The sequence below is a fragment of the Dermacentor albipictus genome, chromosome 5 (genome assembly GCF_038994185.2).
Source record: "Dermacentor albipictus isolate Rhodes 1998 colony chromosome 5, USDA_Dalb.pri_finalv2, whole genome shotgun sequence".
NCBI lineage: Eukaryota > Metazoa > Arthropoda > Arachnida > Ixodida > Ixodidae > Dermacentor > Dermacentor albipictus.
Window position 1 is genome coordinate 74843836 of NC_091825.1, and position 23113 is coordinate 74866948.

General features: G+C 46.5%; 1 protein-coding gene across 1 annotated transcript in view; it reads left to right on the forward strand.

The window, feature by feature from the left end:
• Positions 1 to 9285: 9285 nt before the first annotated feature.
• Positions 9286 to 23113, forward strand: part of LOC135899742 (ATP-binding cassette sub-family C member 3-like) — a 36447-nt gene continuing 22619 nt past the window's right edge. Inside the window, exons 1-2 of the mRNA XM_065429071.2 lie at positions 9286 to 9484; positions 10082 to 10392. Coding sequence (XP_065285143.2) covers positions 9304 to 9484; positions 10082 to 10392 — 492 coding nt within the window. The 5' untranslated portion in view covers positions 9286 to 9303. The remainder of the gene's footprint in view (positions 9485 to 10081; positions 10393 to 23113) is intronic.

Below are 23113 nucleotides of genomic sequence, written 5' to 3' on the forward strand. Positions count from 1 at the left end.
AAGGCTCAAGAAGGTTCTGACACCCGCCGTACTGGGCACTGTGCGAGTCGCCGATGGGAGTACTTGACCTGTCCTTGGAATGTGCACAGCACGTGTGACCATTGGGGGCCACTATACCGTTGTTCTATTTATCATCCTTGAACACTGTCCGCACGACCTAATTCTCGGCCACGACTTCCTTTCCAAACACTCTGCCCAAATTGACTGCTCCACAGGTGTTGTACAATTGGACCTACCGCTTCCTGCCGACGCAACAACTTGCGCTTCACACCGCTTATGTTCAGCTGAGTTTGCAAGGCTGTCTCCACAAGCGGCTACAAATGTCCTCCTGACGCCCTGTCCTCCCGTACCTGATGGCGAGTACGTCGTGTCGCCGCTTACTGACGTGGTTTTGTCGCGACATATCGCCCAGCTGAGCACCTTAGTCCGGATCCGCGAAAACTGCACTCGCGTGCCCATCCTCAATTTTGGATTTTTGTCGCATGTGCTGCCACACGGTATCGCCATAGCGCATATCACTCCTTTGGAAGAATTCGAAGTTTCTTCTTTGACCTCTGAATCCTTCCTCAGTACCAACGGACCTTTGTCCCCCACTCCTCCGTCCTCGACGCCTACGGACGATGTTTCTAATATGATCGCCCCAGACCTTCCTTCCGAGCAAACCGCAGCTGTTCTTCACCTGCTGTCATCTTATCGGGACATCTTTGATTTCGACGACCGTCCACTTGGTCAGACATCTGTTGTCACGCATCGCATCAACACCGGTGACGCCAGCCCCATTCATAGGCGGCCATATCGTGTCTCCGCAACAGAAAGGGCCATCATACAAAAAGAGGTAGACAGGATGCTGGACAAGGACATCATTGAACCTTCAAGTAGCCCGTGGGCATCACCAGTTGTATTAGTTAAGAAGAAAGACAACTCGTGGCGCTTCTGCGTTGACTACCGTCACCTCAACAGAATAACAAAGAAGGATGTTTATCCCCTGCCTCGCATTGATGACGCTCTTGACTGCCTTCATGGATCCCAATATTTTTCATCAGTTGACCTCCGCTCCGGCTATTGGCAGATTAGCGTCGATGAGATGGACCGCGAGAAAACCGCATTCGTCACTCCAGATGGCCAGTACCAATTTAAAGTCATGCCCTCTGGATTATGAAATGCGCCAGCTACATTCGAGCGCATGATGGACTCTCTCTTGCGCGGCATGAAGTGGCCTACATGCCTCTGTTACCTCGACGATGTGATTGTGTTTTCGCCGAACTTTGAGAGCCATCTGCGGCGTCTCACAACCATACTCTCCGTGTTTCGCAGGGCTGGCCGTCAGCTAAACTCCTCCAAGTGCCATTTCGGTCGCCGTGAAATAAACATGCTCGGCCATCTCGTCAACGCCGCCGGAATCCAACCTGATCCACAGAAAGTTCACGCCGTGCGAAATTTTCCTGTACCTTGTTCAACCAACGATGTCCGTAGTTTTCTGGGCTTATGCTCTTATTTCCGGCGTTTTGTGAAAAATTTTGCTAACATAGCTCACCCTCCCACTGACCTTCTTAAGAAAGACGTCTCTTTCTCTTGGGGACCACTGCAGGAGAAAGCGTTCTCCACCCTGTTTGAGCGGCTTACAACTTCCCCAATTCTGTCACACTTTGACCCTTCTGCGCCCACTGAAGTACGAACTGACGCGAGTGGTCATGGCACCGGCGCTGTCCTCGCTCAGCGTAAGCAGGGCCAAGACCGTGTCATCGCTTACGCTAGCCGCCTTCTTTCCACGCCCGAGCGAAATTACTCCACTACTGAGAGAGAATGTCTCGCGCTCGTATGGGCGGTCGCAAAATTTCGGCCCTACCTTTTCGGTCGGCGCTTCTGCGTCGTAACCGATCATCATGCCCTTTGCTGGCTCTCCTCTTTGAAGGACCCCACTGGACGACTTGCAAGTTGGGCCTTGCGTCTACAAGAATATACATTTTCTATTATGTATAAATCAGGGCGCCTGCATAAAGACGCTGACTGCCTGTCCCGCAATCTAGTGGATCCCCCGGACTATACGGATGCAGACTCGGGCATCAGTGTTCTATCCCTCTCCGGCTTCCTCCATATTGGCGACGAGCAGCGCAAAGATCCTGTTCTTCGAACGCTTATGGAACGCCTAAGCTCCTCGCCCAATGACCCGTCCCTCCGGATGTTCACCTTCCGCGATGGAACTTTATACCGTCGTACCGTTCGTCCTGACAGCCCGGAGCTCCTCCTAGTCGTTCCCAAGCACCTTCGACTAGCCGTGCTCCAGCAACTTCACGACGCTCCTACTTCTGAACATCTGGGCATCACTCGAACATACGACCGCCTCCGGCGACGCTTCTTCTGGCCCGGCATTTATCGCTCTGTGCGCCGTTATGTCACTTCTTGCGACCTGTGTGAGCGCCGGGCGACGCCTGCTCTGCCTCCCGCTGGCTTACTGCAACCAATTGATATCCCTAGAGAGCCCTTCTTCCGTGTGGGCCTAGATCTCCTTGGCCCCTTTCCAACTTCCATCAAAGGAAACAAATGGATTGCTGTGGCAACCGATTATGCCACGAGATATGCCATCATACGAGCGCTACCAGCCAGCTGCGCTACAGATGTCGCCGACTTCTTATTATACGACGTCATCCTGCACCCCGGCGCCCCTCACCAGTTGCTGACGGATCGCGGCCGCTACTTTCTATCGAAGGTCGTCGATGATCTGCTCCGCTCCTGTTCTACACAACACCAGATTGCTACCGCGTACCACCCTCAAACGAACCGCCTCATCGAGCGACTCAACCGCACGCTAACTGAAATGCTGGCCATGTACGTTTCCGACGATCACTGCGACTGGGACGTCGCTTTACCGTACATCACTTTCGCATACAACTCGTCCCGTCGCGATACTGCCGGATTTTCACCATTTTACCGGTTGTATGGCCGCGACCCCACCTTGCCCTTTGACACGTTGCTACCTTCCGCAGTACAATCACCCAGCACTGATTACGCTCGCGATGCTATTGACTTAGCCGCCCAGGCCCGAGAAGTCGCCCGTAATCGCCTCACAGTCTCGCAAGCTTCTCAAAAGCGACGCTACGACCTTCGGCACCGAGACCCATTTTTCACCTGGTTCCCTTGTCCTTCTCTGGACCCCTTCACGTCGCGTCGGCTTGTCGGAAAAACTACTTTCCTGTTATTCTGGACCGTACCAGATCTTACGCCAACTGTCCGACGTGACATACGAGATCGCCCAAGTCGGTCAGCCTTCAGTGCATTCCAACGTCACCAGCGATGTTGTTCACGCCGCCAGGCTGAAGCCCTATGTCCCCCCATTAAGTGAGGCTCCATAACTTGCACCGGGACGGCGCTACTCCACCGGGAGGGTGATGTTACGGTGAAGTGAAGGAAGAAGTTGGATTGGTCGAGAGGAAGACGAAGTCTGGCACTTGCCTGAACGCCATTAACCTCACTTGTAAATATACATTATTTTACATTCGTGGGCCTGCTTTCTTCCTGCAAAAATATTTTCGGGCTGCATGTCATCATTGGTGTTTTATAGCATTTGTTTAAATATTTACGCGTTGCCCCTCCCCCGTATATTGTAATAGCAGCACTCTCCGTACATGATGGCAAAATTCCGCAGAGACACCTAAGTCCCTTTGATGAATAGTTTTCACTTAGGTATTCAAGTTTCAAGTTTCAAGTTTCAAGTTTATTCATCAATGATGTCAGATTTACAAGAATTGTATGCAAAATGAGCACTACACAGGGAGTCCCAAAGTTACAAACTGTCAGGGGGACTCCCATACATGAAAAAATAAAAAAGACAATACAGATCAAACATTGGTTACGGTGGCATTACAGACTAAATAAGAAACAGCGCGAAAAAAAGAAGAACTCAAAACTGTTTAGTAAGGCAAAAAATTGCGGAGAAGACTTCTGTAGTGAACAAGTAATGCAAATGTAAAATACAATAAAAATATGAGTAATAAACGTGTAGTACAATAGCTAAGTCAATTATGATTACAATCACAAAGGCAGTGGTTAGGATGAAGAGAGTTGCTGCATAAAGTATTTCTTAACCTGATTCTTGAATATGTGCTCTGTGGGGGATGATTTTATGGTATGTGGAATAGAATTCCATAGTTTTATTCCCGCAAATGTGGTAGTGAACTTACCATAGTTTGTGCGCACTTTAGGCAAAAGACGATTATCGAGTTCAGAGAACCTAGTAGTGTTAGTATTTACAAAAGTTTCAGTAACAAAGCCATCTATGTGTGCAATATTACGAAATAACTTATAGATCACGATTGTTAACTTTAACTGAAAGAGCTGATGAAGAGGATGAATGTTTAAACTGCAATAAAGTGGCGTTGCATTCGATAGGAAATGGCTGAAAGTCATGAGGCGAATCGCCTGATTCTGCATGCGTTGAAGTTGGCTGAGGTGAGCGAGGTATGTGTTTCCCCAGGCTGATATGCAGTAAGATAAATGGCTGTGAATGTGTGCATGATAAAGGGAATGGATAATGTGTGGCTGAAAGTACGAGCGGGTTTTGATTATGGCGCGTATTCCAAACGATATCTTACGGACAAGTGACTGCGCATGAAGATTGAATTTCAGATGCCTGTCTAAAACTACGCCAAGAAACTTAGTGCTAACAGATATTGGTATTAAGTTGTTTTCAAGACGCACCGATATAGAGTTCGAAATTAGTGTCGGGGAGGAATGAAAAACCATAAAAACCGTTTTTAGAGGATTGATGCACAACATGTTCTTTTGACACCAGGAAGTTATGTTATGCAGATCAACGTTAACATTTTGCTGTAGCTCGTCGACATCGTTAGCACAAGTAAAAATAGTGGTGTCGTCTGCATATAATATACAGTCTGTAGTGGTTAGAACATTAGGTAGGTCGTTGATAAATAGCAGAAACAGCAGCGGGCCAAGGATCGAGCCCTGAGGAACGCCTTGATATATGTTCTTAGCAGATGAGAGTTTGCCGTCAATCTGAACAACTTGAGTACGATTAGTTAGGTAGCTAGAAATAAGCTGAAGTGCTGGGCCAGTTATGCCGTAAGATTCAAGTTTATGTATTAGAATTTTGTGATTAATGGTGTCAAAGGCTTTTGTTAAATCTATGAATACACTTCCAACCAGCAGGCCTTGGTCGATTGCCTTCTTGACTTTGTCGGCAAAGGTTAGAAGCGCAAGCTCAGTTGAGCAACCCTGCCGAAAGCCATACTGTTTAGGTGATAGTAGATTAAATTTTGCTAGGTAGGATGATAAACGTGTATGAACTAGTCGTTCAATGATTTTACTGAAAAATGAAAGAATACAAATAGGCCTGTAGTTATTCAGAAGTTCACGATTGCCTTTTTTGTGAACAGGTGTTATTTTACCAACTTTCAGAGAACTGGGAAATATGCCTGCTTTAAACATTTTGTTAACAATATCGGCTATGATAGGAGACAGTTCATTAGAAACTAACTTGATACGTGATGGGTGAACAGAGTCTAGGCCAGGTCCAGTAGACCTAAGCGAAGATATAACATGAAGAACTTCCTTTGCATTCGTAGGTCCCAAGTAAAAAGAATGAAGATGACGAGGCAATGTCGGTAATGGGGGATCTGTTTGAGAATCGCAAGTACTGCTAAAATACTCGCTGAAGGCATTCGCGATATCAGCTGGGTGGCAGTATGTATGTGTCTCAGTTTTTATTTTTGTTACATGCTCACGGCATTTATTATTTAAGAATTCGTTAATGACCTGCCAGTTGCGCCTCGTATTATTGGCATTATTCAAAATCTTGTTCTGAAAGTAATCTCGTTTAGCACATTTAAGTGCTGCTGCAAGCGTGTTAGAATATTTTTTGAAACGAGATTTAAGTTCACAGTTAAATGGTTGACAAATTACCTTTTTGTGGAGCCGATTGTTCTTCAATATACATCGAAGTAGCGCTTTCGGAGCATTCATTCATCGGAGCATCGTCGTTCACGTTGTAAACTTTTGCACGACGTTCCGTTTGAGACATGATGGCGGTCGTATACGTCATCTTGTACACTTATGATTTGGCGTCGATGGTGGTATTGCTCTTGTTGTTGTCCTTGATTTCCTGTCACGTATGTGGCTTCGACCCACTATGCACGATTGGCCAAGAAATGGGTAAGCGAAGCGCAGCGGTCTCATTTCGCATTGAGGAATTGTTAGTGCGTGATAGAAGACGATCACGACAGTGACCCGCAAATCATCAAAATTTATTACTCAAAGCGATTTCATTGTTGACCGTACTATTCATTTCATTCTTCCCATTTTACCTCATTTATGCTTATAGATGCATTTTTATATGTAGTGTAGTGTACTAGAATATGGGTTGCGTGTTCAGGGAGGACTCACGGCTGCCGTATTTGATGTAAAAAACCACGAGATGGCGCCACCAGAGCATGGGCCGTTGCATCATGCGTCGCTTCAGATGCACTACGGCGCTTTGCACACACACGCCTAAGAATTTGCTGTTTAATTTCTAACACGCCAATGATAACACGTCCTTGGTTCAACGGCATCATCGAAATAATTAGGTTTGGCTTCTCGGTTGGATCCATTGCAATGTTCAAGAAGAGAGCTCATTTCTTCATCAATCTCTGCATTGCCCGAGCTTACTGCTTTCGCGAGGATATACAATGGCAACCAATTTACAACAATCAGGAACTGTGTTGATGTGGGATGATCATTCGATTCCCCTTATTGTCTGACATTCCCCCCCCCCCAAAAAAAACGGATCCTGGTTTCGCCCGGATTCGTTTACATAATATGACAATCAAAATATTAAGTAACGAGACTGGCTATCTTATCTCTAGGTCACTGGATCAACAACCTATTGGATATACCTAAAGTAACTAATTACAAAATGATTTACCTATTTGCTTAATTGTTTAGGTAATATGAGCAATAGAAACAAACAGCACATTAACTTTTCAATTATTGAAATAATAATTATTTATTAATCACAACTTTATTATCTGACTTACTTCGAAACTTGACTAACTACAATATTTCAATAATTGGGTAAATAATCAATCGCCTTCAGCTCTTTATATTGCGGTGTCAACCGCAGTGGATATTTCAAGCCTTTATTTTAACCAATGCGTCGTTTCAACTAGATGAACTAAAAAGAAACACAAGCAGTGGAAACATTGGCATACGCGCTAGCGGCGTGCTGCCATCACAACTGACACGAACGAGTCACGGATTGATCGATGTTGGAGGCGGTGCTGTTGTCACGTGGGCTGGCATCCAAATGCCCGACCTTTCCACACGTGCCGCCTCACGGCAATGCATGCCGCTTGCACGCCCCCCCCCCCTCGCCCTGAACGTACTACCCCCTTTCAGTACTCTTTAGCTCTAATGCTCCAATGTAGCTCTTCACTTTGTCGCCTTTATTTTCATGCTCCAGACACGCCTTTTTGTAACCAACAACACGAGGCTACCATTCAGTCCCGATCAATGGGTCCTTATGAACGACAGGACCGCAGTGCTCTTCGAAGATCTGGACAAGCTGAAGCAGCACTCGGGAGCACCAATGGAACTCTTCAAAGAATCTAATGGTAAACGATTCCGCCAAATTGAACCGGAGGAAAGGTAAGGAACAGCACAAAGCTTTTCAACACTAAAGAAGCATTTAGATAGCACTTAATAAGGCGAACATTAATTCACGTGCTGTTGTTGCATGCACGAAGATTACATTGCAAGTTCTTCGCATCATGTGCAGAAGCCCATGAATGTTTAGCTACAAGCATACTATTTATGCTTTTGAATACTTCAGATTTATGAGCAGCTATTGCTGCTAGCTGAATGTTAGCGGCTGTCCTGCTGGCCTCCCTTTGTGCTTCTTGTAAACTCTGCGATAAAACAGTATTAAGTCATACTATCATCTTGATAAAAACGCTAAGTTATGTGAAATTATAGCAGTAGAATTAGCCTGTAACGGGATATTTATTGTGCCAATTAAAAATTAAATTATGCGGTTTTGCGTTTCAAAACGACTTTCTGATTATGAGGAATGCCGTACTGGAGGTCTCCGGAAATTTTGACCACCTGAGGTTCTTTAACGTACACCTGAATCTAAGTACACGGGTGTTTTCGCATTTAGCTCCAATCGAAATGCGGCCGCCGTGGCCAGGATTCGATCCCGCGACCTTGTGCTCCGCAGCCCAACACCAAAGCCATTCAGCAACCACGGCGGGTATTCAATGTGCCGATGTAATTTTCCGAAGATGTACACAAAGCTCATTAGCAGTGTGCCGATGATTTGTTCTCACATTCAAAAGCACCTTATATATTTCGATATTTTCCACTAGTAAATTGCCAAGGGAGCTGTCATTTGTGCGCACACTGAAACTAAGAAACTTCATTATATTAATATGCCATGTGCATTACCAGTAGTGAATACGTTGCCAGAACTCAACTATTTCAATGATCAATAAACTTGGATATATGGGACGCAAGACGACTGCCATTTCTTATGCGAAACTTACTGTCATTAAAGTAAAACGTTTTCTTCCATAACAAACAATTTCCAAGTTTGTGCCGTGAAATATATTGAGTACTGATCAGACCATCTTTTTTTTCAGGAAAGACGACGTAGGAACGGTGACAGACAAGGAAGCAGTAACGGTTCTTAAAGAAGAGGGTCTGTCCTCTAATAAGGTAACGTCTTCTTTTTGTTTGCTTTGTTTACAAATTTTGTTTATAAAATATTGTTGTGTAATTCTTTAGAAAATGCTTTGAAATATAACTGCAGTTTAAACGGACGACGGATGTATTTCCCAATATGAATGGATGCGCAAAATATAACTGGACAATTATTACCTTTCTTTCTGACACCATAACTTTGTAATTATTTTAAATAGTTTACTAAAAGAACCACAACTCTTATACAGGCGCATCAGCCTAGCCATTGCACGCGCTGTCTTTTGCTATTCTTCAAAAAACAATTACAAGGTTTATTTTGCAACATTTGCTGCTGCCTTATTCATATCAGTCCAGTATGTACTGACAAGCCTACCTACTTGACTAATCACCAATGGGTGCGTGCAAATGCCTGCTTTTATTGTTTTTACAGTGTCGGTTTTTCTTTCGTATTCTTTATGTAAGACAGACCCCCCCCCCCCCCATTTACTTCTCTAGAATATTTTTTATCGCAAAATATACTTTTCTTGACATAGAATTTTGTGCATTTCGCCACAAGTTACCTTTATTTTTTTTTCTCACATGTAGGGAAAACTGGACATTTTCATAACATACATGAAATACTCAGGCCCTTGCACAATGCTGGCACTGCTTTGTTTTGTGTTCAGCGCCGCGTTCACGGCCGGGCAGTTTGTCTGCATCAGAGCGTGGGCGGCACTCAAGACCCGTGAAAATGATATGAGCCACTCCAGTCACGACGTAATAGTATGGCTTGCCTTGACCTGCTTAGGAGATGGTAAGCGGGTCCAACACTCATGCCTAATGCAGCACTTGCGACCATGTATAGCTCAACGTATTGCGCATGCTGATGAGATGCGTTACTTAATAAATCTACACGAAAGTATTTCAGCCGACGTTTTCTCTCGTGCATTATTTGAAATGTTTACGTACAACCACCTATATCAGTCGCTTCTAACTTCCACTTGTGAGTTAGGGAGTTTTTATTGAGCGCATCATGATCCACATTTTTTCTCAGTACCAGCCTCAATTCAATAAAAAAATTAAATTAAGGGGTTTTACGTGCCCAAAACACATTCTTATTATCAGGCACGCCGTAGTGGGGGACTCCGGAAATTTGCACCACCTGCAGTCCTTTACCGTGCACCTAAATCTTAGTACACGGGTGTTTTCGCATTTCGTACCCATCAAAATGTGGCCGCTATGGACGGGATTCGATCCCGTGACCTCGTGCCTAGCAGCCCATGCACCATAGCCACTAAGCGATCGCCGGCGGGTAGCCTCAATTCATCTTTTTTTCCCCTCGCTGCTCCAGTTTTGCCCCGTTTTCCCTGCGCCCTGAGCTTGCTTTCTCTCTCCTCAAATTGCCACGCAGTGCTCTCCCGGCTGGTCGGGGGAATTCTGCTCGCTCGGGGCACTCGGCACTGTTCGCTCAGCCTCCACGACAAGATGCTCAGTCACGTGGCCAGCAGCCCGCTGTCGTTTTTCGACGCCACGCCGCGCGCAAGAATATTGAACCGCTTTTCCGTGGACCTGGAAATGAACGACAGCCGCGGGTTCGTCGCGATGAAGCAGCTATACCAGACATTACTCGGCGTCGTTGCACGGCTCGCCGTCATCGGAACGCAGGCATTGGTCGTTTGTGTCCTGGCCTGTGGTGCAGAGATTGTACTAGTCTTCATATTGGTGAGTACGGCTGTTTGCGTTCACCTCTTATCGCGCTTTAATCACTATCAGCTCAGAAATGCTTGCTGAGAACCCAGAAGCAGAAATATAGCAATGCTATTATGAAACAATTATTGCCGTCAATTCCGATTACCAATCACCACTGTCTAAAAGGACGCGGAAGCTCAGCCAGCATCAGCCAATAAGGAAGCATCAGCCAATAAGCAAATGGAATGAACAAAATTCAACCTCCAGGAAACATTGCGTGCGTAGTTTTATTTGTTGTTTGGTGGTCAATAGACAGTCTACTTACGCAAGTTGAAGTATGCGAATCTTTTGAAACCTAATTTCGGCCGAGGTGTGAAAATCAGTGTGAAAATTATTAAAGCATTGGTGCAAGCTAGGTCTACTGCTCCCCACGGTACTTTTTGTCAAGTTGTCAGGCTTCTCACATATGGAGCCATGTCAACGATCTTTCTTTCAAAGCAGATTGATGCCTCGCTCGCAACATTACTTATTTATATTTTTGTTAGTTTTTAATATACAGCCTCTAAAGAATAAACCTTCTCATGCTAGTGTCAGAAAATTTCAAAAATTGGTGCTTAGCCTTTCTGAAGAAGCCTTAAACAGTTTTTAAAGACTTCTTGCTTGCCAAATCATGGCTTGGATTACATCCTCTCCATATCGGGTGCTTTAACTATTATGCATCAAGTTTCTTTAAAGAAAGCGAGGTTGTCTGTCTGTAAGGATGAAGCCAACTTTATCTTGTCAATGGCAGCGTGAAGTAGCCACTACTTTTGTGCATTGTCGCAGATAAATACTTTTTAATGATAATTTAACAATTTTATTTACATTTACGTCAACTATGCCAATTCTATTGGTCTTTGAACGCATCAGATTAAATCGTTTGTGGCGCGTTATATCTTGTATGCATCGTTTTCACTTTTTCGCCTTCCTCGGGACTTGATATTTCTATGCTTCCGTCTGTGTCTGATGAACGTTTCCGGATCTGGTCGACATGTCATCGAACGACACTGTCCTCGGTAGCCACAGTGACTACATGGGCACCACTCGTCAGTTTTACTTTGCCTGGTGTCCACCCTTCTCCTTTGCCGTAGTTGCGCACATAGACAGCATTTCCAGGGGCGAACTACCAACTGGCGGAATCAGCCGCTGGATTCTTGGGCTTTTCGTGGCTCCTGGGATGAAGATACATGTCTAGTCTTGTACGCAAACGGTACCCAAGAAGTTCAGACGGTGAAAACCCTGAAGCCTGTTGCAAATTTCTGTAGTTACAAAGAATTCTAGCCAAAGCAGTGTCCAACTCCACACCAGGTATTCTCTTCAAGCCCTCCTTGATGGTTCTCATGGCCCGTTCGGCGAGACCATTGCTTTGAGGGTGATAAGGCGGGGTGCGAATATGCTCGATTTCATTTTTCTGCGCAAATACAGCAAACTCTGAACCGGTAAAGGGCGTACCGTTATCCGTAACTATGGTGCGGGGTAACCCAAACCTGCTAAACAAGGTTCGCATGCAATCGGCAGTTGCATTAGCGGTTGCTCAAGATACTGGAATGGCTTCTATCCAATGGCTGTGTGCGTCGACGATCACCAATAACATCTTGCTTGCAGTAGGCCTTGCGTAGCCGGCATGCAGCCATGACCACCTCTCTCGCGAAATCGGCCAGCTAACGGGGTTCCATGCAGGTGGCATGAGCAGAGCCTGCGCGCAGCTTCTAAAGTCTGAGACCATTCTACAAATGACTCGATCTAGACCTGGCCACCCAAATCTAGCCCCCGTCTTCATGGTAGACGCCCGCTGATGAGACTCGTGCAGCATCTTCAACAGTTTCTCGCTCGCCTCACTTGGTATCACCACACGATAGCCCCATTGCAACAGCTCCTTCTCTACAGACAACTCGTGTCACCTTTTCCAGAATTCCGACATTTCTCTGCTATCATCTTCTACGGCGGAAGGCCATCCTTCAGCCACGTACCTGCATATCGTGTGCGAAAAACCATCAGCTGCTGCGAGTGCTTGAATCTCTTCGTGGGAAACCGCTGGCTGGTCCCATTCGTCTATGATCAGCACCATTTCCGACAGATCTTCGGTTTCCGCTAGCGGCTCCTGCACCGATTGAGGCAAACGACTTAGAGCGTCAGAAATTAGCATCTGTTTGCCAGGATTACAGATCAGCTTGTACTGGTATGCCCCGAGCAAAAGCGCCCAGCGCTGAATTCGGGTGGCAGCCATGACAGAAGTTTGACGATCCTCTCTGAGAAGGCCCAACAAGGGGTGGTGGTCCGTTACAAGCGTGAACTCCCGTCCGAACAGGTAATCGCGGAACCGTGTCACGCAAAATACCAGGGTTAAAGCCTCGCGCTCACTTTGGGAGTATTTTCTCTCTGCTGAGGTGAGCGTTCGTTGTCTGAAAGCAATTGGCCTGTCTTCACCATTTATTGGATGGAAAAGGGCAGCACCGACAACGTAAGGTGACGCGTCGCATTCCAACATCAACTTCAGCTGCGGATCAAGTACGTTAGCACTGGGGCTGAACAAAAAGCATCCTATCATATCATATCACCAGGAAGTCCGTAGCACGGCCTCTTACGTGAGGTCTCGGCTGCGGTAACTGCATTAAGAGAAAGTACCTGCCTCCCAGCTTTTTGGCTCAAAGGCCTCCCGGAGGCACAGGTGCTATTTCCATGTTCTTGCATTTTAGCACCATGTTCATTTATCATGCATACTATCTCCATAGACAACTACATGTATCACTATAATAATTTTATTCCATATATCATTTTACGCTTCTATAATACGGATTGATTTTAGGCCACTTTACAGCCATGCTACATCCCACCATCGCCATTCACAAATCAGCGCTTAACCCAACATTATAAGTCATGGCGCTCTTTGGCCACACCTGGCCCTTGCGCCACTAAACAACACACATTCATTCATTCAAAAAGCATCCTTGGCCTTCTGAAATGCCGCGTCTTCTTTTTCGTGCTAAACCCATTTTGCACCTTTTTCAAGAAGGCTGTACAAGGGTGAAAGTATAGTGGAAACATTAGGCAAAAACTTATTGTAAAATGTAACCATTCCCACAAAGGATCGCAACTCAGTAACGTTTCGTGGTGAAGGGGCTAGCCTGTTTGCATCCACATGCTTCTCGAGTGGGTGTAGCCCTTCAGCTTCGATACGATAGCCAATATAAATCAATGATTGTTCACCAAACTTGCACTTGTTGGAACGAAGCTTGATACCGTTCTCGCGGAAACGCTGTAGCACAGCTTGCAGGTTTACGTTTTTAGCATCGCGGCTCTCGGCTATCAGGACGTCGTCTAGATAAGCCTGGGCCCGTTTTAGTCCTTGCAGCGCAGATTTAGTTTTGCGTTGGAATGTCGCTTTAGCTGATACGATGCTAAACGGTAACCTGTTGTAGCAAATGAGCCCCTTTTGTGTGTTTATCACGGCTAATTTCCGCGAGTCTTCATCTAGCTCGACCTGATTGTAAGCATCGCGAAGGTGTAAAATACTGAATTTTTTTCCTCCACACAGGCTTGCACAAATATCGTCTATGAGAGGCAAGGGATACTGCTCAACATTGCACACAGGGTTTAGTGTAACCTTGAAGTCCCCGCAAATGCGCATTTTTCCGTCCTTCTTCAAAACTGGCACGATGGGCGTTGCCCATTCGGAATGAGGGACTGGAGGTATTATACTACCTGAGACTAATCTGTCAAGCTCCTTAGACACTTTATCACGAAGAACAAAAGGAATTTTCCTTGCCTTGAAGAACTTGGGGTTTGCTCCGGCCTTGATGTGCAGTTGGGCTGGCGGGCCTTTCATGAGAGCAGCGCCTTCAGTGAAAAGGTCGGAGTGTTGCTAGAGCAGCGTCGGCACGTAGTCCAAGGCTTGTTTTGGCACAGGAGCCGTCGAATACACGCTCAGCGCCTGATGGCGTTCGTCTGTTAATTTTTTTCAGCAGGTCTCGACCACATAGACTCGGGCCATTGCAGTCTAAAACTGTCAGACTGCACTGCACTGTTGTACCTTCATAAGAAACTGGCATTGTCAGTGCACCCAAAAGCGGCAACTTTCCGAGATAACATGAAAGCTGTACTTCCGCCTTTTTTAGCTGCGGCCATCGGTGAGAGTGCAATTTGTAAATGCTCTTGGGAATGACACAAACAGGGGAGGCAGTATCAATGTCCAATATTTTGATGCCATTCCACAGAAACGATTTCCTGATGGGTGGTATGAGCGAGCGCGAGGTGGCCAAGGACTAGATTTGTGACGTGTTGTATCTCTCTCTTCGGTTTCCGTCGCCTGAGCAGTTACTGCTAGCATTTTGCTTGTTTCATTTGCCGCACACATTCTCGCTGAATGCCCTGGCCGTGCACACTTGTAACATTTGCGCCTGATTAGTCGACAAGCATTGGTCTTGTGACCACGCTTACCGCAACATTTGCATTGTTGTACGCCTTGCGACTTTGCGCGCGATTCGTATTGACCCGAGAGCTTTAGCAATCTTGCTTGTTCTTGGTCCATAACAATACCTTGCGAATCGGGTTCAGCGCTCTCCGGGCAAGGGCGAGAGCCTCGGCTTATTCAAGATTCAGATCTTTCTTTGCTAGCAGCTGCTTCTGCACTTTCTTGTATCTGACGCCGCACAAAATACGGTCCCTTATCATTCTGTCTAGCATAGTTCCAAAATTGCAGTTGTGTGCCATCTGCCGTATTGCCACTATGAATGCATGTACAGATTCCCCTTCTTGCGTGGCATTGTACGCCCTCATACATGCCTGATACACAAACTGCGATTAGGCGTCGCCTTCACGCGCAAATATTTGCACATTATTGGACGGACAGACTCCCCGGACTGTTCAGTGTGTGGCGCTGTAGAGACTATAGCACATGTGCTCGTGGTGTGCCCTGAGTATGCTCGAGAAAGACTGACATTGGCAGATACATTAAGACATTTACACAATGGACCACTGTCGGAGGACCTCTTGCTAGGCGCGTGGCCACAGAGCTGGCAGACGACAGTGACAATGTGTGCACTTTCACGTTTCCTAGGTGACACGGGCCTGGACTCACGCCTGTGATACCAGTTGTGTAATGTGTCATTCACCTCGTTCCTCCCATTATCATCCCCCATTGTGACCCTTTTTCTTCCCCTCTTCCCCTTCCCTTACGTAGAGTAGCAGGCCAGATGCTCCATTATCCGGCCGACCTCTCTACATTTCCCATTAATTAAAATACTTCTTCTTCCCCTTCTTGCTGGCAGCGATGGAAGAACTTGAAACTTTCAGAAATTTCATTCGGTACCCTTGTAGTAGCCGTTTAACATCTGCACAACTTCTTTGTAGTTCAGGGCGTTAGGCTTTCGCGTGGTTACTTTGCGTTCAAAATTTTTATTGTCCTTGTTCCAAGCGCAGCTTCCAGCAGAGCTCTTTGCTTAGCATCGTCCTTCACATCATTTGCTTCGAAATAGGCTTCAACCTTGACTAGGTACGCCTGCCACTTATCTTTTTCATGTTCAAATTATGGTAGCCTGTGTGCCATGGTCGGTGGTGGGCTCCTTCTGCTTGGCTTCCTTGCTGCAGCAGAATGCTCGTCGCCACTGTTACGTTCTACTGGCCAAAGGCCGGCAGCTACGCGATGAAATCCAGGCCGATTCGCAGAGCAAAAAGACGACGCTTTATTGACTTTATTTCCACCTCGGAAGTATATATAGAAGAGAAAAGAGAGAAAGAAGGAAAGAGGTACCATCAACGCATGCGCGGAGAGGCGCGCGTGGCTCCGAATAGGTTATGTGCAGCAGCCGGTAATATGGAAAAGCCACGCGGTTTCCCGTTAGCGCCACCCAAATACTGCTCTCAAAAGTAGTGCAAAGCAACAAAGTGTTCTTTCAGTCCTACCTCGGAGCTGCATCGCTTTGACTGGGCGTTCACCTTGGTATGTCCAGCATAAAAATGTTGGCGTTGGTGAATGCAGTTGTTTATATTATCTGACAATGGCGTTCTTGTGCAAGTGAGTACCCCTAACATCAAAATGTCTGTGGTGCATTTGGCCATTACGGGCTAGTTTGAGAACAGAAGCATACACGTTTGAGAATGCTGACTGGAAAATTAGTTTGCTAAACCAAACTAGGACATCTGAGGGGATGGAAACACTCCCACCTATAGCCAACCGTGCAGTAAAGTTTCTGCTTCAAACAAATGCAGCATAGAAAAGGTTTTTCAGTAAATACTAAACACGTGTTCAGTCCTTATGAACAAATTGCAGCAGAACTCATCTCAAGATGACTGTCGAGGGTAATGCGAATTGCCAACTAGCAATGTAGCTGCAGACCATAATCCCGAAGTCACACGTATTTAAGACGTCTAGTGCTGATTATTAGAGTTTCGTTACTTCAGTTATGTGAAACATACTCCAATATCGTCCAGCTTTGCTATGTCACCCTCTTGCCAAAGTAAGCGATCGGCATGGAGGAGTGACGGCGACTGTATGACGCCGACGCAGTGACGATGAAATGATGAAGGAATCGTGAACGAATACGGGATTGTGGTGGTGATGGCTCGTAGGCTCGTGGCCCAAGGTATTGAACAACTTGGGTTGCTTGGTCGGGTAGAAGGCATGACGACGACGGCATGACCAGAGTAAGCTATTGTAGCACCCACCGACCGTATAACGTGGGGACGCCGGGGTGGCTCTCAGGCGGCGCCTTGGTGCCGGCTCGTAAATATTAGGAACATAATGATGGGTAGCGCGTGCTCGGTGCGCAAGCACGGCAAAAGGCAGTTCTGTTCTTGAAACCTGGCACTCTGGTAAACTTATTGTGGCGCTCCGCTGCGACTCCTCGGTCCCCGACAGCAGTGTCTAACGGCCGAATAGGTGACCGACTGACCCCAGCAACCTACCATACTCAGGCAACCTTGCGTCTGGAGCTACCTCGCGCCCACGGGACGTCGCAGCTCACAAGCTCCACCTGCCGACGTCCTGGCGCAAGAACGCACAGATTTGGTTCGCCCAGGTTCAAGCCATCTTAGATCTGCACAACATCCCCTAGGAGACTTCTCTGTTTCACCATTTACTTTGCAATCTATCTCCTGAGGTGGTCCAAAAGGTGGCAGACATCATCTCTGCACCGCTGGGCGATGCTCCGTACCAGCAATTTAAGCAGAGTATTATAGATCGCACCAGGAATCTGAGAGCGCGCGCCTCCAGTGCCTGCTCACGTCCGAGGAGCTTTCAGATCACTGCCCCTCTGCGCTGCTCAACAGCATGTGGCAGCTACTAGGCACAAGCAACCTCAACTCGAACGGTGCGCTGTTGAGGGAGACCTTCCTGTAGAGCTTGCTGTAGTCCATCCACCTTGTCTTCGCCGCTCCAAGGCTCTAGGCCCTTGAGCGCCTCTCCCAGATCACTGATCGATTCCAGGACACGAATTCTGCAGTCGCCGCCCTCTCTTCAACACCAGAGTCCTCAATCATGTACCGCTCGATGTCCCTGATTCACCCAGTCCCCATTCCCATCGACCACCTAAGGACCACCTCTCTTGATCAGCACAACTCCACCTGAAATCTTAGCCGCCATTCATCTTCCCCGAGCTGCCTTCGCTCGCGCAGTCCTCGAAGCTTGCCTATTTGCTGGTATCATCTCAATTTCCAGCACCGTGCCCGCCACTCCAAGTCCCCGCGAAACTTGTCAGCATACGAACCACGAGATCATAGATGGTGGCATGTGACCTCGCCTTACAACCCGGTCTCCTTTTTCTTAGTCACGGATCGCATTTCCGGCGCGCGCTTCCTTGTACACAGAGGTGCCGAGGTCCGCATAGTGGCATTCTCAAAAGTGACCGCACTTCCAAGTCGCCTGGACTCACACACCCAAGATTTCGCAGCCACTCAGAAGGATGCAAGATCTTTAGTAAAGTGGACTTCGTCAATGCGTATCACGAAATCTCCGTTGAGGCTGCCAATATCCCGAAAAGGGCCATTACTACACCGTTCGGCCTATTTGAGTATGAGCGCATGCCTTTTGTGCTATGCAACGCCGCTCCAACCTTCCAAAGATTCCTTACCGAGGTAACGCGTGGCCTCCTGCTATATTTGCCTACATCGAAGATATCTGTAGTCGCGAATTTCATTATACAAGATCATGAGTGTCACCTCTGGGAACTGTTTCAATACCTTCAACAATGTGGCGTAGTTATCAACCCCCAGAAAAGCGTCTTCACGCTTTCCGAGTTTGAGTTCCTGTACCACCACATCTCGGCGCTGAGAATTCGTCTGTAACCCTCTCACGTCCAGGCAGCAGGCTTCTCTGTGCCCACTACCCTAGGCCAGCTGAGTTCCTGGGCTTAGTGAATTTCTCACACCACTATATTCCCCTCTACACTGAGCTTCTGCCACCACTAAATGACCTTTCCACAACTAAGAGCTCCTCATACGCAATTTCATGGTCTCCCGAAGCTTATGCTGCTTTTAGGGCTGCTGAACAAGCCATAACCGATTCAGTATTTTTCATCCACCCGCGGATTAACGTGCCCACTCGCACCATGGTGGGTGCTTCTAGAGTTGCCATTGGCGCCGCTCTCCAACAGAAAATTCAAATCTTACTTACTTTCTTCTCTCGGACGGTCCATCCTGTCGAGGTTCACTACAGTGTTTTTGCACCTGAGTCATTCGCGATATCTACTCCACCAACCTATCGATCCGGCACTTCTCGGAAGGCCGGCCGTTTCATGTTCTAACCGATCACAACACTCTAGTGTACGTTTTCTGTAGAAACTCTTCCAAGTATGTCTCACATTAATTTCGACAAATGGCCTATTACCAGAGTTCACAACGAATATTCGGCCAATCGAAAGCACCGACAACGAGGCAGCTGACGCACTCTCACGCATCACTTACCAAGGCACTTTTACATTTGCTTGCGATTGGGAACGCCTAGCTCGGGCTCAGATTTAAGACCCTGGGTTGCAACTGCTGCGTGACCACCCACGTTCCCTCCGTCTGTAACTCGTTCCTCGCCCGTTTGTGCCTGGCTTACTCTGGTACGACGTGTCAACGGCTGCATGCCGTTTCTTGATTGCAGCCGCCTTTCACCGTTGGGTTTTCCAGCTAGTTCGCGACATCTGTCATCCCAGAATCTATGCCACACAGCACCTCGTTACACTGCGGTACACCTTACCGAGTACTAAAACCGATGTTAACTAGTTGGCCCCCTCGTGCCTGGCTTTGACTGACCGCCGAAGACTACCACGAAGTTTTTCTTGCCACCTAGCTATTGCTTTGAATACGTGTAACTTGATTTGGTTGCACAGCTTCTTCCTTATGAAAACAAGAGGTGAGACGTGCAGACAGGACACTAGAGTAGAGAAGTGGACAACACGAATGCCGACTATCAAGTGAAGGGAGCACTGAGGCGAAAGAAGGCTCACGCACGCACTTCCACCATTATAGATATGCGACGTCATATGGGTGTGGTTTATAAGATTCCCCTTAGCTGTGGCCAGTTCTACGTAAGGCAAACGGGACGGTGTATCAATCAGAGGCTACCGGAATATAAAAGGTCGTTAATGGTGGATTGCCTTTAGTGCTTCCCTACATTGCCAAAATTGTAACTGCACACGAGAGTTAGATGAATGCGCGATATTGTACAGGCATAAGAATGAAGATACGCGTCTTATGGTAGAGGCATGGCATATCTATAATGGGGGAAGTGCGTGTGTGAGTCAGCTTTCGATTACTTTACATAGTGAAGTGCCTTAACAGTTATCTCTCAGGTAGACCCGTACATGTGCCCGACTGACACGTGGTGATACCATTCCTGAGTTTGCGCAGACAAGTTTTGTGTCTTCTTTCTTTTTTCGCCTCAGTGCTCCCTTCAGTTCATAGTCTGCGTTCATGTTGTCCACTTCTCTAATCTTGTGTCCTGTCTGCACAGCTCACCTCTTTTTTACATAATGAATCCTTACCAACTAGCTCAGCTTTCTGTCATTCGGCCTTCTTCCCTCTCACGATTGCCGGTATATTCTGACAATGATTTACCACTTCCCCCATTGTCTCGATACCATGCCCATTCTGGACATCACTGCGGAAACGGTGGCAAAGCCTTCGTTCCAGCATGGATTTCCCGCTTCGTATGCGCCAGCACTGCTACAACATATCGCTGGCCGGCACTTTTAATCTATTTTCTTCGTTTCCCTCATTCGCCTGCTTGTCACTAAGCACTGCCTTACCACGGCATACCGCCACTGTGCCAGCGGCGAGGTTAAGCGGTTCCATCTCCAGCTCAAGACTGCCCTCACTGCGCGCCTGGATCAAGTACACTGGATCGACAACACTTTTATGGTGCTTCTTGGCCCACGCACCATCCTTCATCCTAGCCGTCACGACCTTCACTGTTCAGCGGCCGAACTCGTCACCGAAGCACCCCGTGGCTTCCTGTAGAAGTGTTTGTTCCTTCGGCCCCTTCGCCCCAGCCGTTTCAGTACCTCTAGTGCCTACAGGAATGCGTTCAGCAACTGCACCCCATCCCGCCTCGACCTCCTGACCACGGCATCTTTCTACATCCAGAGTTTGCGTCTTCAGCGCACGTTTTCTCAGGCGAGACGCTGTCAAGCTAGCTTATACAACCTCCTACGATGGGTCGTATCGGTCCTCCTGAAGACACTGAAGTCCGTCACACGCTATTATATGGTCGTGAAAAGGTTCCCTCGTTAGACCGCCTCAAACCGGCCTACCTCGAAGACGCCTCCCGCAGAGTTCCCCGCAGATGCCACCAACGTATCCACTCATCTGCATGTCACCAAGACAGCCCCACCTCTGCCTCGTCGACGCGTACATTTCACCGTTCCGTCTTGGTGAGGAGCGCTGTAGTGCCCACCGATGCCGCCTTGCGGGGGCGCTAAGGTCAGCCCGCTTAGCCGGCGCCGTTCTGCTGGCTGCGAAAGTCGCGGGAATTAAAGATAGGCTGCACGTGCTCGATGCGCAAGCACGGCACGGACAGTTCTGTTCTAGAAGCCTGATACGGTGGTGCTTTTGTTCTGGCGCTGCACTCCTATGCGACTCCTCGGTTCCCGACAATATTACGACGCTGGAACGACGATAATGTAATCACTACGATCGCATCAGGTCCCGGAGCGCACGGCTAATGGCTAATACCTAATGGTTCAAGTAGGCCGACGTGACCTAATGGCTCAAGTAGGCTGACAACTAGGGCCACTTGGTCGGCGTAAGAGGATCGTTGCATAGATAGATAGATAGATAGATAGATAGATAGATAGATAGATAGATAGATAGATAGATAGATAGATAGATAGATAGATAGATAGATAGATAGATAGATAGATAGATAGATAGATAGATAGATAGATAGATAGATAGATAGACAGACAGACAGACAGACAGACAGACAGATAGATAGATAGATAGATAGATAGATAGATAGATAGATAGATAGATAGATAGATAGATAGATAGATAGATAGATAGATAGATAGATAGATAGATAGATAGATAGATAGATAGATAGATAGATAGATAGATAGATAGATAGATAGATAGATAGATAGATAGATAGATAGATAGATAGATAGATAGATAGATAGATAGATAGATAGATAGATAGATAGAAAATGCAGAACTAGGCAAAAATGATATTCGCATAGATACGAGAAGTACTATTGAGCTTGAGTGTTTATGAATTGCAGTCACGAGGACGCCGAAATACCTCCTATTGAATAGACAGTAAACTTCTGACTTGGTTTTATACAATTGCAGTGAAGCTGCTAGTTAAACTACTTTATCTTGAAAAAAACAAAAAAAGTATCCTTTGTTGACAGTTCGTTTGAACGGAGACCAAAAAAATATTTTCATTAAGAAACATTTACTCTTTTAGCGAACGAGAGTTTCTTTCTCAACAGAAGTGTTACGTGTGAGGTAAAATGAGAAATTTCTCGTGAGCGAAATAGGCTTTTATTTATTTATTTATTTTTTAGCTATCCTCAATTTACATATATGTGCAGCGTGGCACCACCCACGTAAATGCAGCTAAACAGATTTGGCGTGAGCAAATAAATAGCTTTTTTTTAAACGATACAGCTGCTCACAGGGCTAATCCTGGCGCCCTAAGCATGGCTCATGCAGAGGCTGTTTGCATGAGTCGCGTAGTGCCATGTTTCTTCTATGTCCCGTGTAGCATGAATATTTATATTTACATATAAAATGTGTGGCAAACGCATCGCAGCGTTTGACTCTAATAGACACAGAAAACTGCAGTCATTGAGAGAGTAAAAATTACTTCTGTAAGGAATATGAATAAGAATTCACGCAAAAGTCAACACCATATTTTAAAGTTACCAATAAAGAACAAGAAAGCTAATGCCACAAAAATGCAATATTTTTTTAATTCATGCTTTGAATTTTGGACAATATGTCACTTAGCAAACAAATAAGTGAAACCAAGTTAAAGTGAACATGTGCACTCATTGGTATTGCTTATTAACTTTTATTTTAAGGTAGTACAAATTTTTCATTCTTTCGTGAAGTTCATTCTTTCTTCTGTACACGAAAGAAAGTACAGTAAAGCTACAGCCACGAAGCCCGATGAGAGCTATTATTCCGCTTAACCTTGCAAGAGCGCAAAGTACACACGTCCAATGCAATTTCATATGCTCAAATTGTAAATAAATTGTTCGTGTTGCAATGTATAGAAAGAAGCAAA